Here is a 13,287-nt window from a genome sequence, read left to right as displayed (position 1 = left end):
TGTAAAATGAGGATAATAGCACAGGATTGTTGTGATATTTGTAAAGTACTCAATGCAATGCTCAGCTCATACTAAGAGCTTAGTAAATACTTATTAAGTTCCTTTCCCATCCTGATTATCTTCCTTTAAATGGACTTTAAAAATAATAGCAGTTGACAAACATATAACACTTTATGTAATCCTATTAGTACTCCCTACTTCTCTTCAAGGTAAATATCCCTATTTTTATAGATGAGGATAACTGAGTCTCAGAGAAGTTAAGTAACTTGCTTAATATCACACATAATCCTGTCAGAGGCAGGATTAGAACCCAGATCTCTCTTGATTTGAAATCATGTTGCCACCTTGCTCCAATGTATTTCTGTCTTTCTTAGCAAGAAAAGGTTGAGTGCTGAGTAGTAGAAAAGGTTCTGAGTTTGGAATCAGATCTGGTTCTAACCTCTCTGACTGAACTCACAGTCTCAGTCAAACCCTACAATCACCTATTGTATCTTCATTTTTTCATCTATCATATTCACGGGAGAGGGGCCAGAGTGTGGAGAAGGAAGAAAAATATTCTACCCTCTCCCATCCTCTAAGGTTTTTGTAAAGATAAAATAAAACAAAATGAAGGGGCAGATGGGAAAGCCATGTGCAAGCCCTGTGCTCCTCTATATTCAGGTAGAGAACTGCCATGGCTTTTCTTTTTTATTTATTTATTTATTTGTTTGTTTATTTGTCTGTCTACTTATTTATTTATATATTTAGTTGTTTGTTTAGGTTTTTTGCAAGGCAATGGGGTTAGTTAAGTGACTTGCCCAAGGTCACACAGCTAGGTAATTATTATTAAGTGTCTGAGGCTGGATTTGAACTCAGGTACTCCTGACTCCAGGGTTGGTGCTCTATCCACTGTGCCACCTAGCTGCCCCTGCAATGGTTTTTCTTTGACAGGACTAATGGTCACTTAGATAAAATACTGTTTCTGAGACTAACTCAAACTTTAAAGAGCCCAGGACCATGGATGGGAGGGAGAACTTTCCAGGCACCTTCCCTTTTGGGAAAAATGACAGCACAGACTTTCCCTGAACCCAGCTATCCCTGGGGAATGACTCTAAGGGAAGAGCCCACTTCTTTACCCAAAGACCACATAGATCTTTCATACATTTTAACTTACAAAGCTTTTTCACATTGTTTTTCTCACTTGATCTTCTCACTGTAGCAAGTAGGCTGGGTGTGATTATTTCCATTTTACAGATGGGGAAGCTAAGGAATAGAGAGGGGAAGTTACTGACTCAGGGCCCCATAGCTAGTTAGTAGTAGACAGATGCTAAAGTCCAAGACTCCTAGTTTTTAGAACACTTTTTTTCCTTCTTTACCACTTGAACTGCTTTAGCTGCATTTTCTCTATGCATGATAAAGCAACCAATTTATGCCAAAGGCAGGAACTGAACCCCAAGATTCATCTTTGTTTTCCATCTCAGTCTTAGGGTGAGTTAGAGGCAGGGTAAAATGGCATGTATCAAGTAGTCATTGACAAGCTAAGTGAGGAGACAACATGCAAATAAATATCCATGCAAACATGGAAGACAATCTTAGAGAGAAGAGACTAACAGTCCTAAAGAGGAGTCCCATGAAAGGCCTCCTAACACAAGATGGGAGTTGGGCAGAATCCTTGATGAAAGTCAATTCAGCTAAGAGGTAGAGGTAGAAGACTGTCCATGAGGACAATTACAGGCATGAGTATCAGCCAGTATAAAGTCTCAGAGATAGGATATGAATTGTTATATGTAAGCGAGATCAAGGAGCCCAGTGATGCTACATTATAGAATGCATGAAGAGGAGTAAAGTGTAAGAAGACTGGAATGGTAGAAAAGGTCCAAGTTGTGTAGAAATTTAAATGCCAACCAGAGGAATATTTTCTTCTGGAGATAATAGAAAGTTAGTGAAGTCTGTTGAGTGAAAAAAACATGTGTGTGTGTGTGTGTGTGTGTGTGTGTGTGTGTGTAGGGAGGAGATGGAGAGAGATGGATAGACAGGCAGATGAAGACAGAGAGGGAAAGAGAGAAGCAGAGACAATAATGATAGTTGTCCTTCATTCTTGAAGAAGACCATGACATCAGGGAGGTGATGTCATGACAAGCACATGAATTGGATTTGAGCGAGGGGATGCTGTGCTAAGTCACCAGACTCACTTTCTCCTACAGAGCTATCTGGGTCTAGTGACCAGATATGAATCAGGATGACTGGAGAAAGCTCTGAATGTGAGACAATCAGTGTTAAGTGACTTGCCCAAGGTCACATGGCTAATAAATGCATGAGGTTGTATTTGAATTCCCATCCTCCTGACTCCAAGGTCAGTGTTCAATCCACTGCGCCATAAGAGAAACAGAGACAAGGAATCAGGTCTGCATATTAAGGAGATCATTTTGGCCTTTGAGTAGAAGATAGATTAGTTTGGTGAAAAGGATGAGGCATGGAGACCATATTAAAAGACTGTTAGAAAAATGCAGGTGAAAAGTGATGAGGACCTGAATCTCAGGGGGAGTAGAGAGATGTACATGAAAGCTTTTGTAAATGTAGAAATGAAAGGATTTGGCAAGGGAACGGGTATTTGAGGTGAGGGGGATTGAGATTTCAAGTCTGCTTTGCCAAGAGGATGATCGTATGGTCAGTAGGAACTGGGAAGATTTAGATGGATTTGGGAGAAAAGATAAAGCTTTTTCTTTGGTGTATGTTGAATGTGAGATGCCTACAGCACATCTGGTTCAAGATTTCCAATAGGAAGCTATTGATGCAATTCTGTAGCTCAAGAGACACATTGAGATTGGATATATAGATTGGAACATCTTCAGAGAGATAATTGAACTCAGGGAAACTTATGAGATCACCAAGAGATTATAGAGAGGAGAAAAAAGGCCAAAACAGAGTTTTGAGGGACACCCACAGTGAGCAGGCACAGTATAGATGAAGAATTGATAGTTGGTTCCTAGGAGCAGGTAGGAGGAGAATTAGGAAAAAGCGGAAAAACCTAGGAAAAAGAAATTGTCCAGCAAGAACTGAGAAGTTAAGAAGGATAAAAATTGAGGAAGGCCATTTGATTTAGCAATTAAAATATCGCTGACAACTTTGGAGAGAGCAATTTTGGTTAAATTATGAGACTGGAAGCTTATTGCAGAAAGATTAGAAGGTGAATGGCAAGAAAGAAAGTGGAAGTCTCTAGTGTAGATAGCTCTGTCAGGGAACTTAGGGGAGAAGAAGCAGAGAGATACAGGAGAGGAGATAGCAAGGATTCATGGACAAACTTTGCCTTCTCAAAGAGAAGAAGCAGTACTAGTCTGAGCAATCAGCCCATGTTCTCCATGCTCTGTCCTCCTACTTCCATGCATAGTCAGGCATCAACTTACCTTTGTAGCCTCCTCTCATCTAACCCTATTATAAGTTCTAGATAAATTGAATGACTCATGGTCCTCCAAATATGTCCCACTCTTTCTCACTTCCATACCTTTGCTCATGATGTTCCTTATGCCTGAAATTTCTGCCCCTCACATTTCACCTATTGGTATTCTACTAGTCCCTCAAAGTCAGTCTCAAATGTTACTTCCTCCACTCACCCATCCAATTAAAGAAAAAACCCTAGACCTCAACTTCTCCAATATATTTATCACATTCCATTTTGTTTTCTATTTAGTAATAATCTTGTCTTGCTCCTTGATTATATAGTGAAATCCTTACTTTCATAGATTTAGAGCTGAAAGAACTCTTTCTCCTAATCCTATTTCTTCATTTTATATGTGGAAAGGTTAAATTGCTGAAGGTCTCAGAGATAATAAGGAACTAAGCCAGGATTTGAGCCTGCATCTTGTGACTTGAAATTCAGGGATCTTTATATAACACAATATGCCACCTTTGCAGACAGACTCAATACCTAATTTATTTTTCTGCCCCCTCTCCCTCTCAGTGGGAGTGTATTAGGTGCCTCCTACATACAAAACACTCCCTCCCAGTACTTCTATGTAGTAACAACCTAATATACTTGTTGAATTAAACTCACAGGCAGCAAGCTGATGGTGGTGTTGAGGAGTAGGTCATTTGACACACCTGGGATCCAGGCTGAGAGAAGTCAATGCATACAATCTGCAGCTTGTTCTGCTCCTTCAATTCTTCCTAGCATAGCTCAGGGTCCAACTGTCCTTTTTTTTCCCTTAAATAGCTGTACAGAATGAACGAGACCGGATCAGTACACGAAGATCAAGCTATGAAGACAGCAGTCTCCCATCCATCAATGCTCTCCTGCAGGCTGAAGTGCTCTCCCAGCAGGTACCAGGCCAGCCTTAGCAGGACAGGAATGGGATTAGGATGGGGAGAAGCAGTGAGAAAGGGAGGAGAATGGAGGAAACATGGAAGTCCCTCAGAATGCTGCAGGAATCAAGGGGAAATGTGTTTGGAATTTGTCAAGAGATCTATAAGACTATAGAACTTTACAACAGAGAAGACTGGAAGAAGAAAGTTAGAGCTGGAAAGAATCTCAAAACAAAGCATGATTGAGTAGCAAGTGACCTCATCCATTCCATCTTTCTCTTTTATTTTTTTAAATTTTATTTATATTTAAATTTATTCATTTATATTTATTTTATTTAGGGCAACTGGGTTAAGTAACTTGCCCAAGGTCACACAACTAGGCAATTATTAAGTGTCTCAGCATGAATTTGAACTCAGGTCCTCCTGACTCCAGGACCGGTGCTATATCTACTGTACCACCTAGCTGCCCCTCTTCTTTCTCTTTTGAGAGAGAGAGAGAGAGAGAGAGAGAGAAAGAGAGAGACCCAAAGAGAGGGAGTGATTTAGCTAGGATCACAGTCTTGTTCTATAGAACTAGAACACAAAGGATTAGTTAGGTCCCCTGTATCTTGGGGGATTTTCTGATCCCAACCAGTTAGGGTCAGGCAGGGAGTAAATAGGGAGCTTTGGGGCCTCCAACTTCTTCCCCCCTCTTCTGAGAACCCTATAACTATCAGTAATAGCTTCTGGGTTAGGCTCAGACACTCTCTAGACCAGGACTTTGCTTCCAATCATCATTCAGAAGGATTATTTGTGGGGAGGTAGAGCTGTCTGGATAGGGATAAGGACCACATGCCTGACTCTTATCCCTCATTGCAGAACAATGCCATTTGTAGTACATAAATCCACCTTTTGTAGTATATAAATCCACATTTCCACATAAAAAGAATTATTGCCCCAAATTAATATAGCTTAATGGAAAGGATGAACAATGAACTTGAAGTAAGGGGGATCTGGGTTCTAGAATCAAGTCTAGTCATATGTTATCTATGTGATCTTGGGCAATACATTTCTTTCCAAGGAGCCTTTTTCCCCTGAGCAGGTTTGGTGAATGGGTCTTGATGGCCCCCTTCCAACTCCAATATTCTATGACTATGTTTCTGCTACCTAATAACTTCATCAATACTTGTGATGAATTGATAATACCTCTGTGACATTGGGCAAGTCATTTTTCCTTTGTGATCTTAACTTTGTCAATTTCAAATTCCCTGGATATTCCTGGTCAAATCATTCCCCCTTCTTTGTGTCTTGCATTCCTCATCTATAAAATGAGAGAGAGAAACTAGATAACCTCTGAGGAAGGCATTAAAATATGATGGTAACTATATTCCAGTGTAATTGGTTTCCTTCATAATCCTTTTTTTTATTTTATTCATTTAAAGTATTATTCTAAATGGATAGATTTGACTGTCAGTATTTGATGGCAACTTTTGTGCACGTGTATATCACCAGTTTCATAAGGGGTCCAAATCCCAGCAGAGTACTTCAGCAACTGTTAGTCCTTCAGCCAGAGCAACAGTTGAATATCTACAAAACTCTAAAATCTCATCTCATTGAGAAAGGACTCCTCCAACCATGCCTGAAGTTATAGCTGGATCCATGATGAACCTTAAACAATACCATAGAAAAGCACTGATATATATATATATATATATATATATATGTATATATATATATATATATATTGCACCTGTTTAGAAAAAATGATTTAATATGCAGCAAATTGAGCTTTTTAAAGACATGAATGTTACTTCTCTAAAATTACTGTGAATATTTAATAAACATTTGATCCAAGTATAAAATATGTAATAAAAAAATAAAGTATTATTCTAGAAATCTGGATGTTTCTCTAGATAGTCCCAGAGTCTATGACAAACAAAAAAGGATTAGAAATCCCTGCTCTAAGGTCCCTTTTGCTTTAAACTCTATAAGAGTATGTCTATGTCTAGGGAAGAAGAAAAACTTCCAAGCTTGTAATTAGGAATCTGTTTCTTCAGACTTCCTTCTCCCCACCCATAGTAATTATCTTCTCTCCAATATAAATCCTTCACCTTCCCTGGAAGATCACATCTCCCATCTCAGGAATCAATGGGGACATCCGGGCCAAGAAAATTGCCAGCATTGCTGATGTATGTGAATCCATGAAGGAGCAACTTTTAGTGTTGGTGGAATGGGCCAAATACATCCCTGCCTTCTGTGAATTGCCCCTGGATGATCAGGTGAGGGTCTTCAGAATAATTTCTACCACTAATGTGTTAAGGTATCCCAGAAAGGGTAATAAGGGTCCATTAGAACGTCTTTGTGATTGGGGAGCCCAATATACTCTGTGGCTACATGGTGACTAACTGTAGTTTGCCTCCTAGAATTGGCATGGGATCTGCTTTTGGTAATGGTGTTCAGGCAGCAGGATGAAGATGGAAAGAGCATTAGATATGCTGTCAGGTGACCCAGGTTTGAATCTCAACGCTGCCACTTAGTACTTGTGTAACCTTGGCCAAGTAATTTTTTTCCTTTCTGAACCTCAGTTTTCTTTCAATAAAATGAAAAGTTGATCTCTAAGGTCTCTTACATCTCTAACCCTATGATATGACTGAGATCATACAGTAAGTAGCAGAGCCCTCAAGACTCCCAGAATCACAGGAAATCAGACAATAAAACAGGATGTCAGAGTTAATGGGATCTCTTGAACATCAAATCTCAGAGTTAGAAGTAGGGTTGTACTGGAGCTGGCTCCAGGAAGGAACTGATTAATAAATTTTCAGTGTGAACATTTACACCTTCGAAATCAACAAAAGCTACCAATTAGGGCTTGGTGTATTATTTTGTTGTCTAAATTTTTAGAAAGTCAGAGAGAAAATGCTAATACTTGAAAATGCAGATTGTATTTAAAGAGCATATTGCATACACTGAAATTCATTGTAACACCCAGAGTGTCACTAGCTAAGAAAGCTTAACTTGTTCTCCTTTACCAGTGTTACTGGCATTATCCCATTACAATATCCTAAAGGAATGAAAAATGGGTAGAATTTCAGAGGCCTTCCTACATATGAGGCTGGACCTCTGGAGTTAGACCAGGTAAAGTGGTAACCTGCCTTCCAAATATCAAGCAGTTACAGGAAATACTGGAAGGAGTACTGAGTTTGAACCCCTGTTCTTCTATTTACTATCGAAGGAAGTCACTTCTTCTCTAGGGATCTGAATTTTCCCATTTATAGAATATGAAGGGTAGATAAAGGGAGCTCTATAGTTCTCTCTGTGAACTCCAGGACTCTCATTCTTATAGAATGGACTGAGCTGTGACCCTGGCAGGGCACCAGCTCTTTGCCCTCCTTTCCAGAGAGGGGCTCATTCTTCTCTAGCTGCTTGAGCTGTTCCTTCTTCCATCCCCCAGGCCAGGCCCAGGTCCATGCATTAATGTTTAATCACTGTTGTTCCTCCCCAGGGGTCCCAATGGGTTTAGAGACACTACTAAGCCAACCAATTGTTAACCACCATTTCTCACCTAAACCTTGGAACTACTCCCAGGCAGGGGCTCAGAACATTCTCCGGGGGCAGTGATGGGTGGCAGATAACAAGGGGAATAATTAACCCCCAGTGATGACTTCCTTCTCATGCCAAAATGGTGGCCACCATAAGAGGCCAAGATGGCCATGGGAAACAATTAAGTTGGGCTGCCCTTGGTGTATGGGAAACATTCCAGGGAAAATGTTGCTGGTTGGTCATATGGTATGCCTCCTGCTATAAGACAGACAAAAAGGTGGAGTGTCCTGGCTACACAACAAGTTTACTTCCATAGCTGTGTTTGATTTTGGTCTGAGTCTTAGGTTTTTTTACTTTAAATGACAGTTGGACTAAATAATCTCTATGATCCATTTCATCAGGACCAAAATTGAGTGTTCTATGTCTTAAGGCTCCTTCCAACTCAGAACATCATGATCCTGCTCAGATATAGGGAATTAGAGCTGCTCTTGTCTTTTGAACGGAGATTTGTATTCAAATACAGGCTTTTCCACTGTTTGGCTGTTCCATCTTGGTTGTACAGATCATCTCCCTTAGTTTCATTTTCTTCATCTATAAAATGGTTGCTTTAATCCCTACTCAGCTGAATCCCACAAGGATGCTAGGATGAGTCATTGAAATAATGGATAGAAAAGCACAGTATAAATGATAGAATCCTTTACAAAGGGAAGGCATGTTCTCATGACAAAGCAGATGAAGTCAGTGTTACAAGGACAGAGAGGAGTTGTCTCACGAAGCTCACAGGACTAGTTAGCAGCAGTGCTGGGGATAAGAAGTTTCTAAATTCTAGTCACTTCATGTGGAAGGCACATGGCCTCATCTAGACTGGCAACCTCCTTGGGCCATAGGCCACATGCTTCCCTGTATGGGACTCTTGAAGTAAAGGAGAAAGAGCAGAGATGAAAACTAATTTTCAACCAGGAATTGACTACTTTCCTCTTGTGTAGGAAGGAGAATGGAATGTCAGGCATAGGATGACTGTCCTTTAGGAAACTCCTTCCCTACCTTTAGGAAAGAGCCTGGCTCTTTTGTTCTTATTTCAGTCTTCCTAACATGCTCTTTCAGATAGGAGTACCATGGTTACCAGCTGTCCAGTATTTTTACCAGCCTGTTCAATGATGTATAGTTTTCTTATAATTACATCTAATAATACTGCCCTAATAGTCTGTGTAACATCCCAGCCAGCCAGATTGCTTGACCTTTTTGGGTCTCAGTTACCTCATCTATAAAATATGAGGGACTAGCTGGGGAAGCCTTTTTCTGCCAGGGACTATTTGGAAATTCATATCATCATTTGTGGGTTATATTTGATAAATTAATTAATTCATCCCTAAAAAGCTGCTAGATTTAGCAATGGCCAGACCAGTGTGACCTGTGGGCCAGAGGTTCCCCACCCCTGCTCTAATACATTATTCTCTGACCTTTTTTCCTTGAGTTCCCCTAAGATGTTAACCCTTCTCTCTCTCTCTTGACTTTAGGTGGCCCTGCTTAGGGCTCATGCTGGGGAACACTTGCTACTGGGGGCCACCAAACGGTCCATGGTATTCAAGGATGTGTTGCTGTTAGGTTAGTGCTTTGACTTTTAATTCTGCCTGACCAATTGACCTGGTGGGTGGAAATTCCAAACCAAATTAGGGCCATGGGAAGAAGAGTATGAATGTTTCCTAACTTGGGTGGGGAGATTCATTGAGGAATAAAAAATAAATAATCTTAAATCTCTTAGCAGAGCCTTTCCTACCTCCAAAGTACCAGACACATAACTTGGATATATTGAAAAGACCTTTCTTTAGTTGTGACCTTTTAAGGCATTGTGTAATAGATCCCTGGACTTAGTTTCCCATTTATAAAATGGAAATAAGTGAGGCTGTTTAGTGGAGTGGAAAGGACACTGAATTTGGAATCAGGAGGTCTGGTTTCAAATCCTGTGTCTGGTACCATTTACTCTTTTTGACTTTCTAGTTGTGTTTCCACATCCACAAAATAATCAGGCAGGACAAGATGATTGATCTTGATTAGAGACTTTCTGACTAAACTGGAATTGGAACCTAGATTCTCAGATTCCAGAACCTTATGGCTCCTACCCTGTTGGCCTCACGGACTATTGTGAGGATCACAAAAGATTATGTCTGCCAATATGACTTTGCAACTACGAAGCACTATGTAAATTCCAGCTATTGTTATTATAATGGAACATGTTATTTTCAGTGCCTGCCATGTATAAGTGTGCATATACATGTGCATGCATGTACATTCATATTAATATATGTGTGTTATGTATAAGCACGCACAGACATATGTGCACATGGATGCAAACATGCATGCTGCGCATAGGGTTAGTCATACATAGATGTATGTGCCTGTGTATATGTGTTCAATTCAGAGGTACGTAGATGGATATTGTTGCATACACACATCTGTGCATGCTTATATCTGTAGACACACTCATTTGTGCACACACACACACACACACACACACACACACACACACACACATATTAATCCTTAGAAGGTTCACTGAATTGACTGGACTCCCATGGCCTCTCCTCTGGTGCATTTAGGCAATGACTACATCGTCCCACGGCACTGCCCCGAACTGGTAGAAATGAGCCGGGTTGCAGTGCGAATCCTGGATGAATTGGTGCAACCCTTTCAAGAGCTTCAGATTGATGACAATGAGTATGCCTGTCTCAAGGCCATCATCTTCTTTGATCCAGGTACTGGAACTCAGGAAAGCCCCCAAACCCGTGATTTAGTGGAAATCAGTCCCATCAGTCCTTAGCTGATCAGAGGACACAACAGGGGCCCTCATGCCCAGATACTAAGTATCTGGACCTGTCTTCCTAGGAAGAACTGGGCAACCCCAGTGAAGCCAGGGCTCCTGAGAGTCTGATGCCACCAGCTAGGTTTGTCACTCTTGAGCTGCAAAGCAATCATCTGATGCATGGGGTGATCACAGGGATCTTGACTACAGAGTTGGAAGAAACTTCAGGACATCCAATCCAGCTCTTCTTAGTTTACAACTGAAGAAACTAAGGCCCAGGGAGATTAGGAGATTTTACTAAGGTCGTATTTGTGGTGAACCTCAGAAGAATTAGAAACTGGAATTAGAACCTGGATTCTCAGATTCCAGAACCAAACTTCTTTCTAATGTGCTATACACTTTTTCAAAGATATCATTTATTTAGTGCCCTCAGATTTGAAAAGAACTTTATGGACTAGCACTGTCCATTTGCATGCCTTCCTTCTATCATTTTCGGTTTATCCTCCTTTGTGCATAGTTGTTTTCATGCAGTCTCCCTCAATAAGACCAGGAGCATCTTGAAAATAGGGACTGTCCTTTACCTGGTTACCATGGTACATGGTTAGTCACTTAATGTTTATTGACTGACCAATCTAGAAGAGGTGCCTCCTCTCTTCATATTTCTGCAGAATAACAAAGGTAGGGCCAGGGACTAGTAGGTGCACAGAATGGGAATCACTTCTCTGGTGCTCTGATCAGAGCCAAAACCTTGGTCTGGATGAACCACAAGGCTGTGATATCCTGGTATGAAGACATCTGGGCTCTGGGTCAGGCTCCACCTTTAACTCAGTGCATAACACTGAACACATCCTTTTCTCTTTTTGGATCTATGTTATTTTATTTGTAAAATGAAGCAAGAGTTCCATTTGGACAGGGGATCTGACTTTGAATCCTGCCTCTGCCATTTAGTGCCCGTGTGACCTTAGACAAGTCACTTAACATCTCTGGGTCTCAATTTCCTCATCTGAACAATAAGAGGTTAGGATTAGATGATTTCTGAGGTTTCTTTCAACTCCAAATCTAGAATCTAGGGTCCTGTGAAATAATCTTATGGAATGACCAGAAGCTCAGCCAGTTGATTTCTTAAAGTTATTTTCAGCTCTAGGAGCTAAGATTCTGTTTCTTTGTAAATGAATATCATGGTTCTAATTCCAAAACTCTAACATTAACACAATGTAAAAAGTCCTATATCCAGAAAACCTGCCCCCTTAGTCACTAAATGGCCTTTTGAAAGCCATTTCCCTTCTCTGGGCCTCAGTTTCCTGCTTTGGAAAACAAGAGGATTGTTTGGACTAGATGATTTTCTAGAATCTTTCCAGATCAAACATCTTTGTTCTACAGTCTACCCTCATTCTGGCTTTCCTGTCCAAAGGCTCTTTCCAATAACAAAGGCCTGTCATTCAAACCTTTCTTGCACTTCCTTTCTCACCAATTACAGATGCCAAAGGGCTGAGTGACCCTAGTAAAATCAAGCGGATGCGGTCACAGGTGCAGGTGAGCCTGGAGGACTACATCAATGACCGGCAATACGACTCCCGTGGTCGCTTTGGGGAGCTGCTGCTGCTGCTGCCCACCCTGCAAAGTATCACCTGGCAGATGATCGAACAGATACAGTTCATCAAACTCTTTGGTGTGACCAAGATCGACAACTTGCTGCAGGAGATGCTTCTGGGGGGTTTGTTCCAGTTGTCTCTTTCCCACCCACCCCCACTCCCTAGGAGAGTCCTCCAGATCCCCACCCAAATCACCACATAGGCAACTGTTCCCACCCCAGATTGGGATTGGAGGCCTTGTGGATTTAGAAGCCAGGGCACCTGGGCTGGGAGGGTCCTTAGAACACAGAGCGCCAGGGTCAGGAGGACCCTTAGAGCACAGAGCTGGAAAGCTTAGAACACGTGGTATTATATCTGGAAGGGACCTTGGGAATTATCTAGTTCATATCCCTCATTCAACTGAGGGAAATAGAAGCTCAAAGAAAGAATTCAAGCTTATTTAATTGGATTAACTGGACTCTCAGATTCCTAATATGAGACAAGTAGGGCAGATATGAAGCTCCATCTCAATAACCCAAGTCTTGTGACCTAGTATTCCTAATTTTACTCTCTCCATACTCAGGATCTTCCAGTGAAGCACCCCACACTCACCACCCCCTGCACCCTCACTTGGTGCCAGAGAACATGGGCACCAATGTGATAGTCGCCAATACCATGCCTGCCCAGATCAACAATGGACAGATGTGTGAGTGGCCCCGTCCTGGGTGGCGGACAGGTGGGCAGCCTGGGGACTCTTCAGGGGAGAGGGAGGGATGGGGAAGGGAAGTCTCATGGAGCTAGGGTTGAAAGTACTGGGTTGTGGGATCAGAGGCAGGGCCTTGCCCTGTTCTCCAGGGTGGGAGAGAAGAAAAACATTATCTGCACATCTGGGATCAGTTTCCTAAAGCCAAGACTGAAATAGGATAGAAGGAGCTTTGAGCTCTCAGAGAAGGAGGGGGAATGCATGCCTTCCCTAGCATGCCAGGCCGCAAGATAGCGACCTAGGTATTTGCTGCTTTTTCCCCAAAGGGCAGGTTCTTCCCAGACCACCTAATCATATGCCTTGGTTTGGGGTGGGAAGTCTAAAAGTCTGGTTTCTTTGCTCAGGGTGGAAAAAAA

General features: G+C 41.5%; 1 protein-coding gene across 2 annotated transcripts in view; it reads left to right on the top strand.

Moving 5' to 3' along the window:
- Positions 1–13,287, top strand: part of HNF4A (hepatocyte nuclear factor 4 alpha) — a 47,191-nt gene that overhangs the window by 17,744 nt on the left and 16,160 nt on the right. The window contains exons 4-9 of one of the 2 annotated variants that reach the window (XM_074210132.1): positions 4,190–4,296; positions 6,381–6,536; positions 9,315–9,402; positions 10,395–10,550; positions 12,075–12,311; positions 12,752–12,874. In XM_074210132.1, the coding sequence (XP_074066233.1) occupies positions 4,190–4,296; positions 6,381–6,536; positions 9,315–9,402; positions 10,395–10,550; positions 12,075–12,311; positions 12,752–12,874 (867 nt within the window). Of the gene's footprint in view, positions 1–4,189; positions 4,297–6,380; positions 6,537–9,314; positions 9,403–10,394; positions 10,551–12,074; positions 12,312–12,751; positions 12,905–13,287 lie in introns of both variants that reach the window. The other variant, XM_074210131.1, reaches the window with a different exon arrangement.

This window comes from Macrotis lagotis, chromosome 1, assembly GCF_037893015.1.
Source record: "Macrotis lagotis isolate mMagLag1 chromosome 1, bilby.v1.9.chrom.fasta, whole genome shotgun sequence".
In the NCBI taxonomy this organism is placed as follows: domain Eukaryota; kingdom Metazoa; phylum Chordata; class Mammalia; order Peramelemorphia; family Peramelidae; genus Macrotis; species Macrotis lagotis.
The sequence above is the reverse complement of the archived record's forward strand: the minus strand, read 5'-3'. Positions and strand labels throughout refer to the sequence as shown.